The sequence below is a fragment of the Malania oleifera genome, chromosome 8 (genome assembly GCF_029873635.1).
Source record: "Malania oleifera isolate guangnan ecotype guangnan chromosome 8, ASM2987363v1, whole genome shotgun sequence".
Lineage (NCBI taxonomy): Eukaryota > Viridiplantae > Streptophyta > Magnoliopsida > Santalales > Ximeniaceae > Malania > Malania oleifera.
The window spans coordinates 20,194,362-20,220,380 of NC_080424.1; the positions used below are offsets into that span (position 1 = coordinate 20,194,362).

Genomic DNA, 26,019 nt, shown 5'->3' on the forward strand with positions numbered 1-26,019 from the left:
CAAGTAGCGAGATTACGTCAGAGTCATTCTGGGAAATACTTCCCAGAATAGGGTATTATTTAATATATTTTTTAAAAAAAAGATAAATCGGGAAAAAAACTCTGATTTTGTGCCTATGTAGAACATTTTTTAGTGCATATAGTCACTGTGTGCACGACCTTCAGGATTACTTAGTTGACTTGGTTTTGTATGCACTCACAAATGCTAGAGTTACAAAAGATGTGTCATTTAGTTACCCAACAAAATATAATATTGCAAAAGAGTAGAAGATAAAGTCATTTCGAAGAAGAAAACACATATCTTGAAATAAAGTTGGATCACTATTTATATAGGTAAAATTAAGTATTAACTTTCAGCATCATAAACACGAAATTGTTAAAGTAGTAGTTAATATTCTAAAAAACATTAAAACTAATATATTAAATTAAATGTATATTTAATTGAAATAAAACTAATGATTATTAAGTAGATATTTTTTAAAAATTTGAAACATCAAACATTAATACGGTAATACCAACAATCCCCCACATGGTTCAAATTAAAAATAAAAAATTGAAGAAAGATTAAAAAAGAAATGTTAAATAACCATGAGATGTAATAGTAGGAGACAATACCTTTCAGTTTGAATTGCACTTAGAGAAAATATGTTATGAGTTACAAGAACTTGGTGAATATTAAATTCTTCAATCAAATTCTTTTAGCATAACATTATAAACATATCACTTACATAACATTTATAGACACAAAACTCATGTGGGTTAGTACAAATAGACCATGCACTATACCTAGATATTAATGAGTGCTCTAGAAAGCTATAATCCAATAGACTTTCTATAAAGACTCAAAAATTCTACTTCTCTAATGTCACAACTGTAATGCCTCGAACCCAGTGGGTCCGGAGTGCTATTCCTTATGACATATGTCTCTGATATCATAATTATAACGACCCGAACCCGAAGTGGGGTACTAGGTATACCTGTCCATAACTTTTTATCAAACATTCAGCAGAAAATATAAATACTACAATAACTATATCAGAATTCTAATACCACCATAATTATACATATACCTCCAAAATCCTGATTATTTGCATCCCAAACAGTCAAAAGCATATCTACATACACATATCAGTGTCTCACTAGAACTTACCGACACACACACTAACTAATCCCACCCCTGAGCTCTCTGGGCTTGGTTCCTGGTACTTCCTGAAATGTTGAAATTATTGGGGTAAGACATTTCTCAGTAAGAAGGAGTAGATTATCATCAGTGTGTGGCAGATGAGTTTTTACATCAGCAAAACATAACCATTAATTTAACTTTAACTGAAAAAAGGCATTTATATATCATCACTCACACATATACAATTTTAAATACATATTTTCTACTCAAACATACTTTAACTTAATAGATAATCATGTTTTCATAAATCTAAATATATATATATATATATATATATATACATAAAAGAATTTCCCTAATGGAACTATTATATAACATCATGTATAATTCCTTATGATTAAGTTGTGCAGCCCAAAGGCTGGACTTAGTTATGGCTGGCCCACCAGGCTAAGTCAAAACTGTTATGTCTGTAGTACGATTGCCCACCCAAACTGGTCCGAACCCAATGGGTAACCTACTCCTGCAATTCATCATTTCAAGGGTCAATCGACTGTCGTCCCCCTACACTTTCCTGATAGTGTGGCTGCACTGCATGTAATACTAGCTACGGTACCATACTCTGAATCATAACTAGTCCATCAGGGTTCTGCTACCATATAATACAATTCATATAATAAAACTGTAACATGATCTCATTTTCATAATTCTGTATAAAATCTAACGTGTTCACAATTCTGTATAAAATCTGTCATATCATATCTCTGTGTAAAACTGTCATTTCATAACTCGACATAAGCCGTTTGAACTTGGCATAAAGTCGTCTGAAGTGTCATTTCATTACTATATAAAAATCATCATGTTTAATCATACAATAATAATTATTCTCATGCCACATGATTTGACTGATAAATCATAATATAATAACTGCCTAGGAAAAATATATTTTGCTGAAAATAAGGGTATGATTAATTTCACCTATTTAATTTAATTCCATTATATTCCAAGAAAACCTGATATACTCTAATCCCTACCATTTAATTTAATTCCAAATTATTCCCAATAATCAAATATCATGAAATCCCTGCAGTTTAATTTAATTCCAAATTTATAACGCCCCGACCCAAAATATGGGTCCAGGGTGCTACTTTAGTGACGTTTGAGTACCTAATACCATCATATCATACACGATATGTAGAGACCTATAGAATTTTGATAATTAATAAAAGAAAGGAGGAAGTAAAGGAAAATTCTAAGAAGGTCAGCAGGGTCTCATCGACGAACGTGGAGCGTTCGCCGACGAACAAGTTTCTTCGGATCATCGACGTGGACACGTGTCTCGTCGACAAGAAGATACCAAGAGAACTGTTTTCAGGACCTAAATTTTGTCAACGAGGAGTAAGGGTTCATCAACGAAACTCCTCTTGGACTCGTCAACGAGTTGACATGGCTCATCGACGAGGCCACGTGTCAATACACCTATAAATATATAGAAAACGGGTTTTCAGCAAAGGAAATCCTCTTTCCCTCTCTCTCTCTCTCTCTCTCTCCTCTCTCTCTCTCTCTCTCTCTCTCTCTCTCTCATTTTATCTCTCTAAAACAGGATTCTCTCACTTCTTTCTAAGTTTTCGGCTCCATCTCTCCCTGGTTCGACGATGAGAAACTACCACAGTGATCTTGGGAAGATTCTCTACAACATAGTTGGAGTGAAATGTCAATTTGAGAAGTTTGGGAACCATCCCAAAGTCAGGGTAAGTGGATTATTTGAGCATTTTAAATATTACCCAATTCATTTGAAGTCAGATTTAGTATTATATGCAAATATACTGGAGTTTGTGAAATAAAATTTGAGTATTATATTTTGAGGAATAGGGTGTTTTGGAACCCTGCAGATATGGGTTGGGGACCCCATGAGTACTTTTAGTAGTCCAGGTAAATTATGATTTAGAAATTTACGAGTATGTGGGCTCGGGAAAATATAGTTGATTTATTAGAAATATGCATATATGTATTATTTCAGGATTTTGGGGATAGTACGCCGTGAGCGTGAGGATTAAGTTGGAGGCGAGCCTCACAATCAGTTAGTTAAAGGAAATATGCTATACTAGGAAATTCAGAAATATTATTAGAAAAATTATAGTATTTGTTTATTAAGGTATAGAGTATAAAATTATACAGTTTTACAGATTTCAGAATATGAGTTGTATTAATTGTGTGGCCTGAGTAGATATTTGCATGATACAAAATTTATGTAGTTTTCATAATATCATGATTTACAGTGTGTGTGTGTGTGTGTGTGTGTGTGTGTGTGTGTGTGTGTGTATATAGATATATTTACTAGATAGATTTTTATCAGACAGATGTTACAGATATTTTACAGACCAGTATTTTACAGTAATTACAGAATGGTATGCTTTTCAAAACCATAACACTCAGACATTACAGATTAGTCAGTCAGATATTACAATCAGACATATAGTTATAACAGTCAGATACTACAGTTATTATATTCAGATGTTATAGTATTTTTAGTCCAGATTTATAGTGTTATGGTTATTTTGGAAACAGAATGAAAACAGTAGGATAATTATAGAAATAGTATATACAATATCAGACCCTAATGAATCAAGTTATGTTCAGTTAGCAGAGCACGGTACTGTTGCTATTTTCATATCAGAGTACAACCACATATCTCAGATAGTATGTGGATTCTGTCAACCGTGTCTATGGAGAGTTTGCAGTCTCCCCAATACTCTGGGTTGAGAGGCCGGTTTGACTAGGTAGTTACCAGTTTTGTGCCTAGGAGAGGACGTAGTTTGGTCAGGCTGAGGATTGGTAGAGTTACAGTTGACTTACCTGGTGGGCCAACCAAGATTAAGTCCCGCCTACGAGCTGCACAACCCTGTCATAAGGGGTTAAATCATGACGTACAGTTTTCCAGGGTAAAATCTCAACTATGTATATGTATTCGAATTTACAGAATATCAGCAATATAGTATGATACTAGAAGTATGAAAAGTAGAAAATTTAGATAATATAATTATACGTTAAACTACGATAAATGCAAGATATACCATATATTAATTACCATCTTTTACAGTTTTAGATATTGTCATTATAATATTTATGAAACTCAGTTGCCACACACTAGTAATAGCATATTTCCACTTACTGAGCGTTATCTCATCCCAGCGATTTAACATTTTTCAGGTGAACCAATTAGGCGAGCAGATCAGGCTCGCAGATAGAGAGATCTTCCATTTTGCCCTGTTTACAGGGTAAGTGTGTTTAGGAGATTACATTTTGAGTAGATGATACTGGGGTGATGTATAATTATATGTACATATATATGGTTTGGAAACACTGAATTCTGGTATAGAAAATATGGATGTATGACTTTATGTTTTCCGCTTCATAGGTGTGTTGGTTTTTGGTACAAGGATACGTCAGTGTCATCTGGGCCCTGAGATGTTATAGCAGGTAATACAAGGGTATCAGAATAATTTACATTTTATATGAAAAAAAATGGTGTAATTTTTGGGTCTCTACATGATATGCATCGGAATAAATGAAACAATCTCAACATACTATTACCAAAGTCTAAATCAACATATATATCAAGGTTCTGTCCATACACATTATATCCCAAAAACTAGTTCACATGCTTGGTCCACATTACCAGCGATACAAGCCCGAAAGCATACTACCAAATCTACTCATATCTGAGTTCTTGAAGACACTCACAAAAAGTAACTAACTAGTCTCCACCCCCTAGATCCCGCTAAACTCGATCTCTGGGATTTTCTGAAAATATATGTTGTACAATGGGATGAGACACCTCTCAGTAAGGAAGATTAAGTTAATAACAGTGTGTGGCAGCATGCTTTTCCGTGTATACTAGAAACATACTTCTCTCTTTCACTGAACATAGTTTGTATACTCATTTCTCATTTCTCATGACATAAATCAATATTGGAAAAACATTTACATCATTACATAAATATACAGATATGCATAAAAGATACACCCTGGAACTACTCGTCATGTATAAACCCCTGTGGTTAGGGTTGTGCGGCCCGAAGGCTGGACAAAAACCCGGGGGATCAACCCAAGCCAAGTCAACTCCCTGCTATATACGTCAGAAGGCTTCCGCAAGCTCGCTTACGGTTCTGATTGCGCTTAGGTCAATCGGCTAGGACCACCCAACACCACATGTTCGTAAATGTGGGCGCACGAAGTCAATGGTGAACTCTCTCTAGCAACGGTACCGCGCTCACAACACTAGGTTCACAGGTTTCTTAAAGCATATCGTGCAATTTAAGTAAATAAAATTGTACTTTACAATTCATTTCACAAAATAAACTCCAGCCTCGGTTGTTTAATACAATCTCAGGCCTCAGCCCTCTCATAGAGTACAAACTCAGGCCTCAGCCCCTCTGTTACAATTAAACCGTTTAATACAAACTTCAGCCTCAAAATAAACTCTATTACTTATAAAACCCGGTTTCGGTCATTTAATACAAACTCGACCTTGGCCCTCTCATAAGTTCCTGCATTTCTCAAAACAATTCCAGTATTTTTGCAAACAATTTAGTATTACACAAACATACCCATCTTGGTATTTCCATCATTCTAAAACTCATATTCACCTGCGACACAATTTTCTATATTTAAAACATAGCTCCTACGCAACCACGAAAAATACTGAATAAATAGTTTGTAAGATCAAACCGAACTTTCCACCGTTTATTTATACGTAAAAAATATCATATCGTATATCCTAGGTTTAGAAACAAGCTTTTTGAACGGTTAGTTTTCAGAAGAACGATTAAAAACATAAACATACTAACACCATAAACATATCCACCGATCAAAAATGATAAAACACTACATTAAACATAATCCCCTTACCTAATTTCGAAACAGAACCGAAACGCTCAAAAACTTAATCCCAACCCTTTTCACTAAATCGAAAATCTAATATGCTAGAACTGTAGATCCTACCTCCCTGATCCTCGCAATAACTTTCGATCATTGAAATGAGCAACGAACGACGAAGAACTGTAGAGAGAGAGAGAGAGAGAGTATTTTGGGTTTCTTAACCCTTAAGCAATGAAAAATTATATTTATAGGCTTTTTGACTCAGTCAGAAATCATCAACGAATTGGTCCCTTGTCGACGAGACATAGAAGGTTGTTTGTCACCGAACCTCCTCCCTCGTCGACAAACCCAAGCCTGATATTTTTCATGTCAGTCAGGATCTCTTCATCGACGAGGCTCTGAATCTCGGCGACAAAGCACTGGAAGGCATTCGCCAATAAGAACATTGGCTTCTTTGACGAAGCCTACAAAATCCCCTTTTATACTTTTCTTATTTTTACGAGTTCGAGTCTCTACAAAAATATTCCCAAAAAATCTAATATAATCAAATCCCTACAGTTTAATTTAACTCAGGCATATTTTTAAAATAAAATCTAAACATAGATATAAGTAATTCACATGCTCAATTTAAATTGGGCATATTTTAATTAACATAAATCTAATTAAATTCATGTACCCAAATTAAATCGGAAATATTTTAAAAGTGAACTAACAATCTATTTCCCTTACCTTAGCTCTAGAGTGGTATCTATAACGTCCAAACGACAAATCCACTCCGGTTAAAGTATTGAGGCGCGGAGTTAGGACCCAGATATGATGTTTGTTTTTTTATTTGACTTACAAACGAAGAGAGAGAGAGAGAGAGAGAGAGAGAGAGAGAGAGAGAGAGAATTCCATGCGGGGGCTTCAAGAGGTTATTATATATATATATAATATTATACATTAATATATTATATTATTAAATTAATAATTCTTATTATTTAATTAATTATTTATTTAATTTAATTTAATTTTTCTTTTTAACACTTCCATGTATATAACTTTTGGGATCATTACACTTTCATAGGAAGCAGCCCTAAACTCACATAGATGAATCCATCAAGTGTGTAATTGTAATTAAAAACATCACCTAACAAAGGATATGAATTTATTAAGAAATGAATTCAACCTCAAAGTCATTTTAATTTCACCATTCAAACATCATATGATGATCAAAATAAATAATAATGCTCACCAAATTATTCAACAACTTGTTATTACCCATTGAACCTAATTCTTAGATCTCCAATCACATAGGTTGGGTTGTTAAAATTAGTAGTTTATGTTAAGGGATTAAGAAATATTCCCCTTGATGTTTATTTTCTATTAACTTTTTAACTAGTCTTTTAGCTGAGGAACTCATTAATCAACAGATTCTCATATTTTGATCATATTGGTACTAGGTATCCTCACATTTTTGTAATCACGTTAATAATAGCTGATTTGACTATTCATTCAGTTCAGGTTAGTCCATAAATATACTAATCGAAGTCAATACTACAACTATGTGTTTATTATCCACTTGGACAACACTATAAAATTACACATTTATGTGTATTATCATTATACTCGAATTAATTTTCTTACATCATTTAAGGCTTGTAATTTAGGTGAGTCCATCACTGTACTAGTGCTCGAGTGTGCCTCATTTGCACCTATTTTACTTTGCAAAAATTTTACAGATTATCGAGCATATTAATTTAATTGCATATTTATGTACCATCGTCTATTTCATATATGAATAGAATATCAAAACACTTTAACATCCACAATTAAAGATAATAAATTTGCCTGCCTTACAAAAATCATGTATTCGTATAATTGGGGAAAAAAAATAATATGTTTTTCATATATATAGTGAAATAGAATAAAATATTAGAATATTCTCGATTGAAAAATAGTAGAAAATAATAGTATCGTCTCATTTGTGCACATATATATTTTCCATCTAAATAAACAAGTCAAGACCAACAATAAGAAATGAAAAAAAAAAACTTTTAATTCAATTGTTCAAGCAACAGTTTTTATAGTTGTATCAAATATAATAAATCTCAAACAATATTAAATCTTTTATAACATTAGAACTCTATATATTTTCAAATTTGATAATATTTAAATAAGTTTAGTAAAATATTGCTACGCAAATAACATATCTCTAACACAACTATATTAGAGAAAAGAAAATTGAGAAATAAATAAATTAAAATATATTTTAAATAAAAAAAAAAAGACAAAAATATACAAACTAAAATTGCAAGAGGAATCTCCTTGTAAGAAAATTTTTTTAGAAAAGTAGATGAATGGTGGATCTACTTTTAGTCATCCTCCTTCCATAGCTAACACTAATTGACTGCATCAAAGGAATAAAAAAAAGCAACAATCTCAACCTTCAATTTTGCAAAAAATCCTCTCCCAAGCTGTTCGACGCATCCACCTTCTTCCCTTTCTTTTTTTTTCTTTTTTTTTTCGACAACCAAACATAATTGGAATTTTAATTTTCTTCGCTTTCCCATTTTTTTTTACTAGCCTAGTGGTTTCCTTTCGTTTCCTTGGAATTTTCAAGAGATCCAATCCAGTAAAATATGTGGACTTCATCCTTTTCTCAAGATTTTGCATTTTAAATTGGCCTGCAACCTATGCAATATGTAAGTTTAATGGGAGAAGACAACTTTCCCTTAAAAGCAGAAATTACATAAGAAATTTGAAACCCTAACTTCCCTCGAGAGCAAGCAAGGAATCACATGCCCAACTGCAGGAGTGCCTCTCACGAGGTCAGGTATTCAAACCCTCTCGGGTTCGTTTCCGCCCCTGAATTCCTGAATTTACCTCCCTTTGGAGTTGTAAGGTCGGCTTCAAGGAGCGCAGGATTAGTCACGTGGACCCTAAAACGAACACGTGGAAATCCGGTGCGTAATCCAATAAAAAAAATTATAATGAATAATGGAGGAATATTTTAACCACAACAACCACGTGCTCTTTTTTTCCCCCCTCTGGATTTTTTTAGTAAGTATATATTTTATTGAAGAAAATACTTTTTATTTTTCATTATTAATTTTTGTTGAAAAATTACGTCCTAAGATTATACAAGTACACACGCAACAAATACAAAAAAATTTGAGAAAATCAAGGAGGAAGAAGAAGAATATGAATTTATGTGGTTCGGCAATATGCCTTTGTCCATAGAATGTCGCGCAAATTTCACTATCAATCAAAAATTGCCTTAGAGGTTTCAACCATCAGTTACAATGAGTACATATAGTTCTATATGAAAATCCAAAATACTCTTATATGATAATATAGTTATAATGCACTCTTAAGCGTACTATATTGTGTCACAAGAGGGGAGCGGGTGATCCCCCTCTAACGCACTCCCTCCCACTTAACTTTATTTTATGTAGACAGGGAGGTCTCGTGCATAGAGGACTCAGGAGCCTTATTTGTAACAACTTTCAAATGAATACATTTTGAATATGAGTCACAATTCAACCAATTTTTAAAAAATTACAAAAATACAAACTTATTTTTCAATTTTCCAAAAGTTAGTAAACAATTTAAAAGTTTTGCCATTATTCACATGTAAAATAATTTTATTTTGTTTTTCAAATTTCTGAATAATTATAAAAGTATCATTCATTTTTTAAAAATTTATAAAATTTTGAAAGAAAAGTTGACAAACATCTTTTTTATTTTTTGTTCAAGTAAAGGCCATTTAGTTATAAACAATTTTTTATTTTCATTTTTTATTTTTTATGAATTTCAAAAATGGTAGGTTCTTTTTCACTTTTCTAATATTTATTAAAAGCTTAAATATAAGGATTTGTTTAGTTGCATATAACATCTTTCAATTTTCATTTCAAGATTTCCAAATAATTACAAATTTGCCCCTTGTTTTCTAATTTTCTACAAATTATTTAAGAAAATAGAAATCTAACAAACAATAAAAAAAATATTTTCCAACTCATATAAAATTTAGAAAATTAGAATACAAAACAGCTTTGTTATACCTATTTGAAAAAAATTAATAAAAAAACATTTTCCACAAGGTAGAGTGCCAAGATTTTGTATTATTTAAACATTTTTTGTACACATATTACAATATTAAAAAATAAGCTGAGCTTTCGAAATTCTTTAAAAAAAATTAAAAAATAAAAATTACTTTTCACAACTAAACTAAATTTTAAATTGACTAAATAGTATTGGACTAAGTTATCCTGTCCCATTTTTCTTTCTTACTTTTTGGATTTCTTTTAGCTCTAGTATAAACTCTAACCATGCAAAGGCCATGAGAATTCTCTCAGCCTATCCAATCCTAGAAAACTCTGCCAAGCCTAACCCATGAGACACATGCACTGGAAATGCACCCATGAATTAAGATATACATAAATATTTTTACAGTAAGATTAAAAGATATTGATTCCTTATCTATTCTACATTATTCTGTTGTGCATAACCTAATTAAAATTTTTATGGACATTCAGCTAAGGAAACGTTATTGTTTGGATGTTACTGCCATAATTGTCATACTGAGAAAATTCCACACACCATATACTGGAACATAGCAAATGAGTAGATGGCCCAACAACAACTGCAAGGATGTGCAATTGCCAACTCAAGTTTTTGGCGATTAGCTAGTGCAGATACAAAGCCAATGTCAGCACTAAAAATAGACTAATTATACTTATCTTAATTTAACTTACACTAATCAAATCATCAAAAACAAATGCATTCCTAATGAATTGGACAGCCACTCTCAACAAAAGTTTACATCTAGTTGATAGAACAAAATCTTAAAATAATCAAGGAAAAAAAAAAAAGAGGACGATGAAGAAGAAGAAGAAGAAGAAGAAGAAGAATTCCTCAATTACAAAACACGTGAATTGAATTAGCCAAAGAACACAGCATGAGAAATAGAACTGGGATACAACGCTACAGAATAGTTCTTTTCATCTTATTTTTATTTTTTTGTGTTCAAAAGGTAAATCCTATTTGGTATTGGACATGTAACATAATTGTACCCTTTTTCTACACGGCATATTCTGGCTTGTGGACAGAATCCCAACACCACCCAGCGAGAAGGAACACCCAAATTTAGAGATGCTGAGAATGGCATTTACTTCAAAAAGAAACCTTCCTAATTCCCAAAAAACTGGAGTGATTAACTTAACAAAACCAGTGTGAACATATGAAATCAATCCTGCTTGCTCTGAGAGAGCCTTGCACGGTGTCTGAGCTCGGCCTTTTTCCACCTGATGATTAGTTGACACAAGGTCAAGAGGGTGTTTATCTGCAAGAGGAAAGAATATGCCCAGATAAGAAATCAGCATGGGAAAAAACACAAAAGGGAGTGATTGTGAATACTGACCAAGATTACAATTGCAATGACGAGAAGGGGCCCAGACCAGAGTACTGAGAGAAAAAGTCCATGAGAATCAAAATAATTCTGTCCAGCAAATCTTTCCCAGTTCTTACCCAAGAAAACATTGATGTTCTCAGCAAGATATACACCAGCCACTGCATCACATCATGACCCAAATTAGAATGAATTATTCATGAGTACCTTAATAAGCCGGAAATCTCAGAATATGCTTCATGCAGTGCACAAGCTTGCTTGAATAAACAAATAAAACAACAGTTGTGCATGTTTGCAACAAACTCTAGCCAACCAAACTCAAAGCCTCAAGGGCTCCAATAATCCCAGCTGACACCACACCATGCTACCCACAAGCCTCCTTAAATATAAATGTAAGGTGAAGTTACATGTTTCCTCATTACCTCTTCGGATCAGTGGGAGAAGAAAAAGCAGCATGCACAAATTTGATAACTGAGTTTTTCGAGCTTAAAACTCAAAATTTTAATGGAAATAAGAACTCAAATCTTGATTCATATTTGATGTTATCAGAATTATAAATCCTGATGAAAGGGGACAACAGGTATTCTAAGAGCAAGGTTTTAAACTTTGAGTTGACCTAAAAACAGGTTACAACAAAAGAAGTAAATTTGTTGACTGATTGAAAATTTGTGAAAAGTAATTACTGCAACTCATTGATAACTATTGCCTCTCCTCAATTGAAAGCGTGATAAAGAAGAGGCATTGATTATTCTTCTGTGATATTGAAAGATCTGCCCTCTTTTCCTCAAATTAAAACTGTTTTCTGTATAATAGTGAAACTGGACTTCGCCTCAAACCCATACGATGTCATTGTTAGAACGTTATAATGTTAATGTCGCATTTCTCCCAAAGCACTGACATTGTATGTAGATGGTAAGAGGAAGAGTAATCCAAATTCCATCAGTATCAAGTGTCACAACAAGCATCTCTTCCCATTGCATCTTTAGCCCAAACAGGTAATGTATCATATCCATGTCAGAGGAAAAGTATTCCAAACTCTAGTAGTATCAAGTGTCACAACAAGCTTCTCTTTCCATTGCATCTCTTGCCCAAACAGGTAATTCCACAGCAAGCCTGTCATCTAGTACTTCTCATCCTAGTCCTTGGGTTATAACTCAATTGTCACTGATCATATCACAAGTATACCTAGTTTCTTCTCTACTCTTCAATATCCTACAAATTTACCTTGTGATACTCTTGCTGATGGATCCATTATTGTCATCAAGGGAATTGGGACTGTAAATCCCACTTCTTCTAATTCTCTTTTCGATTTTGTATATTCTCATGTTTCCTTTCAATCTTATGTTCATTAGTAAGATTATTAAATCCATGAATTGTTCAGTAACATTCTTCCCTGATTTTGTGGTTATTTAGGATTTGAAGATGAGGAAGATGATTGGCAAAGGGCATGAAGCTAGTGGACTTTATCACTTTCGCAATCTCCTTCTACCGGCTGCACTACTGCTGCCACACCTCTCCAACTTCATTGTCACCTTGATCATCCTTCATTAGAAAAGTTGAAACATCTAGTTCCTGATTGGAGTTATGTGTCTAGTATTGATTGTGAGTCTTGTCAGTTGGGAAAGCATCATCATGTCCCTTTTACTTCCCAAGTCAATAAACGGGCTGCAAGCCCTTTCATTTTAGTCCATTTTTTATGTTTGGGGTCCTAGTAGAGTTGTGCCCAAGTTAGATTAGTGGTACTTACAACCTTTGTGAATGATTATTCAAGTATGACTTGGCTATATTTAATAAAATATTGTTCTAAGTTATTTCATATATTTTATGCCTTTTGTTCTAAAATAAAGACCCAATTTGGTCTGCCTGTTCAAATATTATCCCATGCTTTTTCATTTTTTTAGGGAAAGCGTACACATGAAATATGATTTTTTTTATTGTCAAAACTTAAATATAATTTACTACTTTTCTTCTTGTTTGTATATCAATATATGCATGTGATTTAGAATTGATTTTGGAAATTTGTATTGAATCTTACGATTCAATTCGACTCTTGATTCTTGATTCCAAAAATTGGAATTTCAATTCACAATTCAAATCTCGATTTGACAACTATAGTCCTACGTTGCATCGCTTTTTTGTTTCTGTAGATATTACCTTCTTTGAGTCTACACCTTACTACACTCGGTCCCTAAGTGCTTCTCATCTCAATGAGTCTCTACCTCTGCCTAATCTTCCGAATTCTAGTTTGTTATCCTTGCCCAATCAACCTCCTGTGTCTCCATGTAGTTCGTGTCCTTCTCATCGCTTCGATCATCCTAATTTGCAGGTGTATTCACAACAACAACTCCAAGGAAGAGAGTCCCCCCTAGCTTTTACTACCAAGCCTTTGGTTTCCTCATCTAATTATCATATTTCCCATGATGTTGATCCTCCCATTGCTGTCCGAAAATGGAAACGCACATGTACCCAACATTCCATTCCCAACTATATTTGCTATGACTTCTTATCACCCTCCTATTATTGTTTTGTTACTGCTCTATCATCTATTGCCCTTCCTAAATCCGTTTCGAAATCCTTAACCCACTCTGGATGGAGGAGGAATGCAATGGTTGAAAAGATGAATGCTTTACAACACAATGGTACTTAAGATTTGGTATCTCTTCCTCCTAACAAGTCTGTGGTTGGTTGTCGCTGAATATACACACTGTGAAAGTCAACTCTAATGGTTATATAGCTCATCTGAAGGCACGTCTTGTTGCTAAGGAGTATACTCAAGTGTATGGTTTGAATTTTTCTGACAATTTTTCTCTGGTTGCCAAACTTAAATCAATTCGTATGTTCATCTCCTTGGCTACCACTTGTCACTAGCCTTTGCATCAATTAGATCTAAGGAATGCCTTCTTACATGGTGATCTTGAGGATGAAGTCTATATGAGCAACCATTTGGGTATGTGGCTTAAGGGGGATTCAGGTTTAGGGTATCGACTTAAAAAGACACTATGATTTAAAACAATCTCCCAGAGCATGGTTTGGTCAATTTAGCATTGTAGTACTTGAGTATGATCTTCGAAAGTGTGCAGTGGATCACTCTCTGTTTTATTGTCATACTTCATCAAGTAGAATCCTCTTTGTTGTGTATGTGAATGATATTGTTATTACAGCGTGTCTGAGATCCTACAGTTGGCAAATTTGAAAGGAAACTGGCCGGTTGGAAAAGGATATACTATCCAAGGGTGGTAGACTCACTCTGCAAAAGCACCTTAGCCAATCTCCCAGTTTGTTTTGTTTTTGTTTCCCATCCCTAGTGCAATGGCCAATCGACTGGAAAGCATTCAAAGAAGATTCTTTTGGGTAAACATAGAAGAGGAATTCAAATATCAAGGTGCAAGATGGAGGTTGTCAAAAAACAGCCTGTGCAAAAGGGAGGGCTTGGCATTGGATCCCTTCTTACTTTTAACAAGGCACTCTGGGGAAAGTGGGTTTAGAGGTTCATGTTTGAGAAAAAATTATTTCTGATGGGAAATAATTGCCTCTACATGCGGCCTTCACCATGAGAGTTAGGCCTCTAGAGAGGTGCCCAATGGCTAAGTATGTGGAAATTCGTCAGAATAGGGTGGCAGAACTTTTCTCACATCCATTTCAGCAAGGGAAGCAGGGAGGATGTGCTTTCTTGGCATCGCATTTGCTGGCTCCCAACTTAGCCCTTCATTCCCTTCTATATATAGACTTGCCTATGATAAAAATTCTGTCATTTTGCCAACACTGGGAACGCCCAATCCATGGGACTGTTCGGAACATTCCCTTAATCAAGAATATTTTCGATTGGGAGATTGATATTCTTATTATTATTATTATTTGATAGCAAAAGAAATTTTGTTAATAAGGAAAGCATTGACATGAGAGGGAGAATAAGATATCTCCTGGTCAAAATCTGGGGCAAATCAGAGGAAAAAAAAAAGCCTAAGAACAATAAAAATAGAATCATCAAACCAGCAAGTTCCTCCAATCTCTTCGTAAATCCAGAAAACTAGCTCCCATAAAAATACCAAACCCTGTCCTCACAAAGAAGCCATATACTGAATCTTTTCCCACACCAGTGCCAATTTAACTTTTTCCTAGAAAATACCCAAGCATTACACTTCAGCCATAAAACCCATAAGATTGCAAATATACCACACTTCCACAAAGCTGCCCTATCCTTCCTCCTTCCAAACCCTGCAAAGGAAGTGGCTAACAAATCTTCCACCAAAGGAGTACAAGCCCAATTCTCTTCCATCATAACACACAGTTTGTTCCAAATCCTCCAAGCAAATTTGCAATGCAGAAGAAAATTGGATGCTATCTCAAATTCCACAGAGCATGCAAGCATTTGGAGACACCCTCTATAGGTCTCCTAATCTGCAGCAACTTATTGGTACAACTAACCATGTAAAAGCTTTGATTTTAGGGGGAAATTTGACATTCCAAAATATAGGATGGATAGGAAAACAAAAGTTGGAATAGATCAAGAATTCAAAGAAAGATTTGCAAGTAAACATCCCAACTGATCCAAAGACCATGAACAAACATCCCTTCCCGAGGACAGGTTGCAATTATTCAATAAGGACAACAAGGATGACCGCTCTACCACCTCCCTATCATTCAGAGATCTCTGGAAGTGGAGATTTGAAGAAACCAGAGAACTACTCAAGTTACCAAGAAAGAAAGAAATAATTATATTCGATTCAGAGCTCGATCTAAAAAGACGAGGGAAAGATGTGGAAAAAGAAGCATTCCCAAGCCAAGGGTCTTTCCGAAAATGAATCCAGGAACCCCTCCCCACCTCAAATTTAGTGTAAGTGAACAGAGAATAAATATGAGAAATAGACCTCCACAGAATCCCCAGAGAACATCTCAAACTAGCATTGATATCCTCATCCAACCAAACTTCTTATAATGCTATGCCACAGAAAGTATCTTTTTTATAAAGGGAAACGCCATAACCATTTAGCTAAGAAGTTGTTTTTTTAGACACCAAATTACCAAGACCCAGCACCCCCTCCCTTTTAGACCTACAAAACTCCACCCAGCTCACTAAATGGTCCCTACAACTCCCCACATCAAACCACAAGAAAACTGTTATAATTCTCTCAAGCTTACTAGCAATCACCACTGGAATCTTAAAAGCAAACAAGAAGTACAATGGAATGCTAGAAAGACAGGCCTGAATAAGAGTTGCCCTATGCTCAAGAGAGAAGATCCCCCTACCAAGGTTGATTTTTACAGCAGCCTTTACATTGTTCAGAGCCAACCTTCCTCCAATAATCCCAAGTGGTCCCTGAGCAAGAAGGGCACTTTCAAGTCAACATAATCGCCTTAGCTACCCACGAGTGCATCAGCTCTTTTCCTTGGAACCCATTTGAAAAACAGCAGCCCCTTCCAAGGTTGCTTTCTTCCACCTGGGAGGCTGCTCTGGAAAAGATCCTCATCCTTGCCAATCTTCAAAGAAAGGGCTTCTCTACCGTGAATATGTGCTTCCTGCACCTTGAAGAAGCAGAATATATGGACAACATCCTACTGCACTGCCCCTGAACGAGGAATCTCCGGAGCTTGGCCATTTCCTTGGTCAATTAGAAATGGGTCATTGCAGCTTCAGTAGAGAGTGAGATTTGGGCTTGGAAAGGGATCCACACCAACCAGCTCACATGAAAAGCTCTTTCCCTTGTTCCCCTTGCTATCTGTTAGGTGATCTAAAATAAAGGAACAGAAAAGCATTCAATGGGATGGTCTTTTCTTTGCAGGTTGTCAAAGATAATTGGATTCCTACGATCTCTATTTGGCATAGTGGGATGCCTAAGAGGGAGTTCTCTGTTATTCTTGATTTCCTAGATGTAATTCAGTTACTGAGTACTGTTTTAGTTTTTTATTGTTTTCTCTGTACTTGTATGGCATCTTCTTGATGCCCAGTTTTTCTCTAATAAAATTTCTTTGCAGATATATATTCCTGGAGTGCTAGAAATAGAAAAACCTTTGAAGACTAATGTGAGTGAAGTTATAAGTAGCATTGGCAGGGACATCAGAGACCATATCCCTCGAGAGATTTAGCTAATTTTTCTAGTTGTTTTGTTTTGTACAGTTTAGCCTTTATAGGCTCTCTCCTTTGTATTGTTGTCTCTCCTTAGTTTTAATATATGGACTCTTACCTTCTCCTATAAAAGAGTTAGAGGTTATTGTCCAATCGAATATAAACAATCTATAAATTTTAAGCCATAGAGGTTATTGTCAAAAAATGCCACATCCAATTCCAAACTCGTTTCCTTGCCTCATTACTCATTAGTCCACACTTACTCTTCCCATAAATGATATATACATTAAGAACACTTAGCAAAGAAATGTTAAAAATCTTCTTTCCAAGTTCCATTCTGATATCATTCACATGCCTCATTAGAATGGCAAACACCCATTTTCATTATTGGGAGAGGAAAGATTTGTTTGTTCCTAAATTGGAAATTAGGGACTTTGGAGGTATGGGCCAAGCAATTTTTGTCTTAGGATTGCTAATCAAGGCCACAACTTTGAGTGGTTTCATAGAACATGGTTCTAAAATCCGGTCGGACTGGGGGTAGGGGGTCAGACCAGAACCAGTCATTTCTTCAGTCCAGGAAACACTAGTAAGCCATATTTGGGCCATACCGGAATCAACCCGTCTGGAACTAGTGTTGCATCAGGCGGGTGTTTATCCCTGCACCTCACACTAGAGAGGTATCATTGCTGCCACCAGACCAACAGAAAGTCAGCTTGCGTCAACAAATAAAATATATAATTAACTTATTTATCCTTCCTTACCCATGCCTTCATGTTAGCCTAGCACAACTTAAATAAACCCTTTTTTACTGAAATCAAGCATCATTTGAACAAATATGATCTCTTACTAATTAATAAATTTTAATAATATTTTATAAAATAAAAAGGTTTTTTTCTTTTTTTTTCATAAAAAAAAGAAGCTATATTAGATAGAAAGAAAGGAAGATACAATGTGCAGGGACAAGGAGTCCACCAAATAAAACAAGAAAACCTCATAAGAAAAAGAAAAAAGGGAAAAAAAAAAAAAAAACGAAAAACACTAGTCAACCCCTTAACAAATAACACTACACAATGTTGACCAAGGAAACCCCTTTTCAACCCCTTTCCATCATAATTTACTGAGCTCTTCAATTTCGCAAATTCCCTTTGTCCCTTCAACTTTCAACTTTTGAGACAAATCATGTGCACTTCATTTCCTCCAAAAAAAAGTCAACTTTAAGCCCATTTTATCCAAAAAGATCTTGTGCTTCTAAGTCCTTCTTTGGAACCTCCACCACAAGTATACAAAAAGTCCATACCTACAAATAGATAAGCAAGTCGTCATTATCTAAGATAGAAACTCCCCCAAGTCCTTCCAAAGGGGGAGGATGGACATAAGATAAATCCCCAGTCTCTTCACAAGAAGATACTCATATTGTTCTCGAATCTCATCCAACAATAGCCTCCCACCACAATCAAACTCACCACTATCATCACTTTATGAATCAGAGAAAGCCCCATTTCTTTCCCTCTTTTTCTATAGTTACCTCATAACTACACCTAGCCTCCTAAGCATGCAAATCATCCACAATACTAAGCTCTCCTTTAGAATCTCTTTTTAATAACTTCGCCACTAACTCACCAAATTTTCCTCTGTTTTCTTCAAAAACCTTCCTCATTTTAGCACCTATACAAGTCGCCCTCTGACAAGCATAAACCTTGTCCCTCAAATTTGTTAAAATTAAGACAAAACCCATCAAACTTCCTCCCCCCTGAAGCAACTTCTAATTTCTTACTCTTTTCCACATCACTTTCTAATCCCTCTTCTAAACTTGTTGCATTTTTATCACCACAATTTTGTTTCAAATCTTCCTTGCTGCTAATGTGAATTTGTTCCAGAACTTGATCAATTCGACTCATATCTTAGGAATCTATAGACTAGGAATGTAAAGTATTATCAAAAGGTATAGTGTCCTCCTTCCCAATTCTTGGCTTTTGAGATATAAGAACAGAATTTTGGACCTTCCTATTTTTGGTTTCCAGTGAGGAAGTACCTGGATATTATCCAAAACATAAGCTTGACTACCACCTTGGCCCATCTGCAGGAAGCCCAAAGGATTAGAACCTCCCTTTAAGCCCACTTCAAACTTCCTTAAAAATTGGGCCTAATCAAATAAGTGGCTCAGTTTATTAAAAAATATTTACCTTTTTTTCTATTATTTGGGTCAAGTCCAAAATTAGAAAACTACCACCCAACACATTCCTCTTTGTAGTCTCATCCCCAAACGCCACCCTAACTGGATCTGGGAAGATCGTTGCTTTTGGTAAAACCCTAGCTTCCTTGCCACTCTGGTCGAACAATTTCGGTTGTTTTGTGATGGGTCCAGACTTGAAAACCCAAGTTCCTTTAATTGCATCACACCTCCACATCTACAGCACTGATCTTCTCTCCCACACACCATACCCTAATTTCCAAAGCAAGATTGATTACCATAACCCACGCATTTGCCCTTTTTACCTTCCAACACCACCTGACTCAACGATCAGAGACTTGAAGGGTCATTTGCAACTACAAATTCAGATTCCTTCCGAAATTTGAAATTCCTTCGCAATCTCACAGAAGTCGTTTGGAAAGTTTTGCCAACGCTTTCCCTTTGCATAATCAAGAATGAACACTGAAAACTTCCTTCATTTCCATCCCAACCCCAATTCCATAAACTTTCCCACCTTTGTCCCCACTTTCCATCCGAACGTACATTAACAACCCATTAGCAAACTAAGAAACAGCCTCTTTAGAAAACCTAACCCATCTGTTGTGCACCATGTTGTTCTTGATTGAGCAAAGAAGAGAACTCCACGACCTTGTCCATGCACAAATCAAAGGATTTTCCTTCGTTTGGATTGACCAATACAACATGACCAGTATACAAGACTCCATATCATTGTACACTCAACAAGGAGAGAGAATTGTTTCATGAGAAAGGAGAGAGCAAATTCTCATGAAACCCTAGCTTCCATATTGCCACACACTCATGAGGAAGGAGAGCATCCCGGCACACTCAAAGCATCGCCGCATGCTCATAGAAGCAATATGTTGAGGAAAGAAGAACCTTCAAGCCTTTGAAAGCAAAGAGGCTTGGAGGCTTCAACCCAGAGATGTCAACGAAGGCTTCTATAAAATAAAAAGTTATAAACTTATCTAAATTATTTTCAGAAATTATTCTTTATTATAATTAACTGATTGTTAATTATGAGCCTGACCACATATTTGTAATATTATCTTTGATGATTGTAGTAGTAGTAGTAGTAGTACTAGTAGCAGCAAATTGGTAGTTATATCATAAGAGACATTTATTATTATACAATGATGACATCACTAATAAAACCACCAGTTTGACCACAGGTCTAATTGGTTTGGCCAACTGAATGGCTTCATCGGGTTCGTCACTGGTCTAGGTTCTAAAACCATGCATAAGCAACTACCAAGGAAATTTATATGTGGAAAGTAAGGAAGTTACATCAAATTCATCTCCTATCCACCATGATGAGATTGGAGAACTATTTTGCTGATTTCTTAAGAAATGAAGATCAACATGCTTCATTGATGTAAATTTATCATTAATAAAAAGACTGTGCTAGATTACTACTTCACCTAAAATCTTAAGCTCTTAGGTTATGGGTCAACAATGTATGTCAACCCTTAACCCCCCCCCCCCCAATATGTAGCATGATTGCATGTGGAGAGATAAACAAACAATGAATAAAACCCATTGTAGAGACACGAATCCGGAAAATAAAGAAATAAATGAGAAAAGAAGGAAAGGGAAAATAAAAAGGGGATTTCAGCAGGCTTCGTCGACAAGTCCCCTGTGTTCGTCGACGAAGGCCCTTCAGTGGTTCGTTGCTAAATTTCAGAGCTTCGTCGACGAAGAGATCCAGAATGGCCGAAAATATCAAGCTTAGAGTTCGTTGACGAAGCCCTTCGTTCATCTACGAACGGCCTTCAGTAGTTTGTCGATGAAGGCACCATTCGTCAATGAATTTGACTAGGTCAAGGGGTCTAAAAATAGAAATTTTGTTTGCTTCTTCATTAAGAAACATAATTTCTCTTTCTCTCTAACCCGCGCCCACACTCTCTCTCTCTACGATTTCTTCTCGTTGTCAAATTCAACGATCGGAAGTTATTACGAGGGTCTAGGAGAGATTCTCTACAAGTCTAGCGGAGCAAATCTTTGATCTGAGTAGTTCAGGCGTTACTCCAAAATCAAAGTAAGCAGGTTATTTTAAGACTTTATGGTTGTTGTAAACTATAAGAATGCCTAGGAAATGATTAATGGTTGCTGATCTAGAGTTTGTGTGGATTTATTTGGGAAAAATGTCATTTCAGGATTTTAAACTGCAAACGCCGTAGGGCGTGGAGTTTGGGGTTTTCAGTGGGCTTTCTTGTGAGCCAAGTAAGGGGATTTGTCTTACATCAGTTACTTTTGAAATCTAAACCGGTTAAACTGTATTTTGTGGTTTCGGGAAAATTAGGTTTTGGGGTTTGGTCTCCATAATTCTTTAAACTTATATATTCTTATTATATTAAAGGTTGGAGATGCTTGAACCATTGTTTTTAAATTAAAGGATATTTTTCGAACCGTTTATTATATTATAGCATATTTAATCAAATGAGTGTGACATGAGATGGTGAATGTGAATGAACTGAACTGGTGAAATATCAGTACGAGATGGGAATTGGAGTTCCAAATTGTTTTTAGGAATTGTGGAAAACGAGATGCCGGTTTAAGACCGAGGGCTATGAATGTCTGGTAATGCCGTTGAATGGATGGTTTGTGAAAAATACTGGAATTGCTTAAATGCTTCATGGATTGAAAGCAGGTTACTGTGCTTTCGTTATAAATTGTATATATGATGTATGAACCACCTGGGGAACTGGTTACTATGGAAGCACGATACCATTGCTAGTGGGTGATACAGTGCAACCACACCTTATTAGTAAGGGTGGGTATCTGAAAAGTCGATTGGTCACTGGCTCTAGTGTTTGATCCAGGGTGGGATTGACCAAAGTGGACTTGTAACATAGAAGTGATTACACTGGTGGGCCACCAGAGCTAGATCGGGTCTACGAACCACACAACCCATACCATGGGGGAAGTAAATGGTGTTTATGTGGTGTTCCAAGGCAGGGAGAAGTTCGATATGCATATACATGATTTAAAAACAAAATGGGAGAAGTTACAATTTTGAGTGTCGAGCAGAGGGATTTTACAGTGTATGGGCATGTATGCTACCCCAGCCTCGGGAACTCTCAATTGTAATGAGCCACACTATCTTTTGCAGGAATTATATACATATCCTCTATATTACAAGGTTGAGAATGTTTTATTTGCGTAATTCATTTTAGTTAAACTTAATATTGTTTTCTGTTTGAATAAACTCATGTAGTCACACACTGATGTAATCTAATCCACCTTACTGAGAAGTGTCTCACCCCAATATACAAATCATGTTTCAAGTCCTGCAGGAAACCGGACCTAACATTCTAGTGGGTTCTGGAGCGTAGTGTTTTTGGGAGTCCTTTTTTTAAGTACTCGTGTAAGTACTAGACTATGGTCAGGTTATCTTTTTGGGATTATAATAGAAACATTGGAAGTAATTATGTAATAGTATTGACATAGAACTCTGGTATGGTATTTTGAGAATGAAACTTTTTCCGCTGCTTTATTGAATGTTGTTTATGGAAAGGGCAATCGTGAACCCTTCGGGGTTGGACCCTCTTATTTATGGTATCAAAGAGTATTTTGTTTTATGTTATGTTTCCCTAGCACTCCGGGCCCACGTGACGAGTCAGGACGTTACAGTTAGTATCAGAGCTAACCAGGTTGTTAGATCTTGTAGACTTGGTTAGGTGAGGTTAGGAGGTCATACCAGAGTATAGGAAGATAGGAACGAGTAGAATAGGAATGTTGAGTTTTGCTCTGTAAGCCTGGAAACAGAAATTTATTCGCGGACTTCTATGTTTTTCTGGATCAGTCGACGGGTTCATAAAATCACGGCAATCTATTGACAGTTTTGTTTTCGAATGGAGGGGCGGAACTTGAGTTAGAATTAGAGTATTAAATTGGTAGGGTATGTCTTCGTTGGGGACGATAAGTTATTAAAATAAGTCTTATAGTATCGTAGTTATAGCAGATATGTAAGGTACTAAGATCCTAAACAATTTTCCCAATTGTCTCTTCAGGATGGAGTCCAGAGATAATACTGCCAATGCTGGAGGCAGTAGCAGTGAGGGAGCTGCCCATGAGGGTGGCAGTGACTCTATGGTAGCGTTTCGGGACTTCGACCAGTAGTTTATGGCGGAGGTTACGCGGAATGCTAGAAGGCAGGACTGTCCCATGACTGAGCTGGGAGGTTCTGTCGATTAGTTTACCCGACTGAAGCCTCCTACCTTCGCAAGGAGTACATACCCAATCCGAACAGAGAATTGGATTCGGGAGATCGAGAAGATCTTGGCTGTTTTATGTTGCACAGATGAGGAGAAGGTGCTCTATGCGGCGTTCAAGTTAACAGGAGAAACCGAGAGATGGTGGGAATCGGTGAAGCTGCTCGAGGCACAGAGATTAGTGCCGGTAGCGATGACATGGGGTTGTTTCAGAGAGGTGTTCTTTGAGCGATACTTTCCAGTCACGGTCAAGAATGCGAAGATGGAGGAGTTTATGATCATGACTCAGGGGCAACTGATGGTACAGCAATACGCCGTCAAATTCATGGAGCTGTCTCGCTTTACTCTGTTTATGGTACCGAATGAGGCGAGGAAAGCTTGGAAGTTTGAGAGGGGTCTGAAGAAGACGATCCGGAAGCAGACGGCGATATTGCAGATTCAGGACTTTACTACGCTGGTGGATAAGGTCTCCGTGGCAGAAGAGAGCCTACAAGAGGATACAGAGGTTCAGATTCCAAAGAAGAGGCCAGCACCTTCTAGTTCGTATTCAAGTGTGAGACAGGATTCTTGGAGGAAGTATGGGCACGCCAGAGGCCAGCATCAGGATATGGGTGCTAGGGCATTTCAGGGTACCACATAACATCTTGTTTGCCCTGGGTGTGGTAAGTGGCATTCAGGAGAATACAGCGATGGACCAAGCGACTGCTACCGGTGTGATCAGCCCGGACAAAAGATGCGAGAGTGTCGTGCGCTGTCGAATTTTCCACCTCCACAACAGCAGTATCGGGGTGGTAGTCAGGCACCACGTGCAAACCAGAGGGGTATGACTCAGGCGAGGGTATATTCTTTAACTCCTAGCGATGCTGAGAACATTGGTGACGTGGTAACAGGTACTATTTCCCTTTTGTTAAATAGTGCCACTGTATTATTCAATTCAGGTGCAACACATTCCTTCATTTCTCAGGAATACATTAAGTTGTGCGGGGAAGAACCACAGTCGTTAGATGTTGAATTAGAGGTGGTCACACCGACAGGGGCAGGGATAGTGTGTAATAAAGTAATCCGAGACTATCCAGTAGAGATTCAAGGGCGAATGATACATGCTAGTTTGGTTATATTTGATATGCATGGCTTTGATCTTATTCTAGGTATGGATTGGTTAGCGGCCAGTTATGTGAGTATTGACTACCATAGGAAGGAAGTAGTGTTCCGACCTCCTGGAGAGCCGGAATTTATATTTGTTGGGTCGTGTGTGCGCTCTGCACCACGAATCTTTTCGGCCATGCAAACGAGGAGATTACTTCTAGAAGGATGCCAGGTTTATTTAGCATTCATAAAAGAGGCACCAAGGGAGGAATGTAAACTGGAGGATATCCTTAGGGTGAGGGAGTTCTCAGATGTTTTCCCAGAGGCCTTATCGGAATTGCCTCCTGATCGTGAGGTGGAGTTCGCTATAGAGTTGACTCTAGGCACAGCACCGATTTCAAAAGTTTCGTATCGTATGACTCCAACAGAACTGAGGGAATTGAAGGAGCATCTATAGGAGCTACAAGATAAGGGTTACATCCGACCGAATGTTTCACCCTGGGGAGCACCAGTGCTGTTTGTGAAGAAGAAGGATGGGTCGATGAAGATGTGCATCGATTACAGAGAGATTAACAAGGTGACAGTGAAGAACAGATACTCGTTACCCAGAATTGATGATTTGTTTGACCAGCTACAGGGCACACAGGTCTTCTCTAAGATTGATTTGCGATTCGGGTATCATCAGCTGAAGGTGAAATTGGAGGACGTACCGAAGAATGCATTCCGGACTAGGTATGGCCACTATGAATTTATGGTTATGCCTTTCGGATTAACCAATGCTCCTGTAGCATTTATGGACTTGATGAACAAGGTGTTACACAAGTATCCGGATCAACTTGTGGTCGTTTTCATTGATGACATTCTGGTTTATTCGAGGAGTCCCGAGGAGCATGCAGTTCATTTGAGGTTGGTACTTTAGGTGCTCAGGAAGAAGAAGTTGTTTGCGAAATTTAAGAAGTGCGAGTTCTGGTTAGAACAAGTGGCATTTCTGGGGCATGTAGTGTACAGAGAAGGGATATCAGTAGACCCAAGTAAGGTAGAGGCGGTAGCGAACTGG

The 26,019-nt window shown here is 36.7% G+C and overlaps 1 protein-coding gene across 1 annotated transcript in view; it reads right to left on the reverse strand.

The window, feature by feature from the left end:
* Positions 1-10,900: 10,900 nt before the first annotated feature.
* The window catches only part of LOC131161513 (uncharacterized), a 39,095-nt gene continuing 23,976 nt past the window's right edge, over positions 10,901-26,019 (reverse strand). Inside the window, exons 3-4 of the mRNA XM_058117328.1 lie at positions 11,402-11,550; positions 10,901-11,323 (exon numbers count right to left, since the gene is read on the reverse strand). Coding sequence (XP_057973311.1) covers positions 11,228-11,323; positions 11,402-11,550 — 245 coding nt within the window. The 3' untranslated portion in view covers positions 10,901-11,227. The remainder of the gene's footprint in view (positions 11,324-11,401; positions 11,551-26,019) is intronic.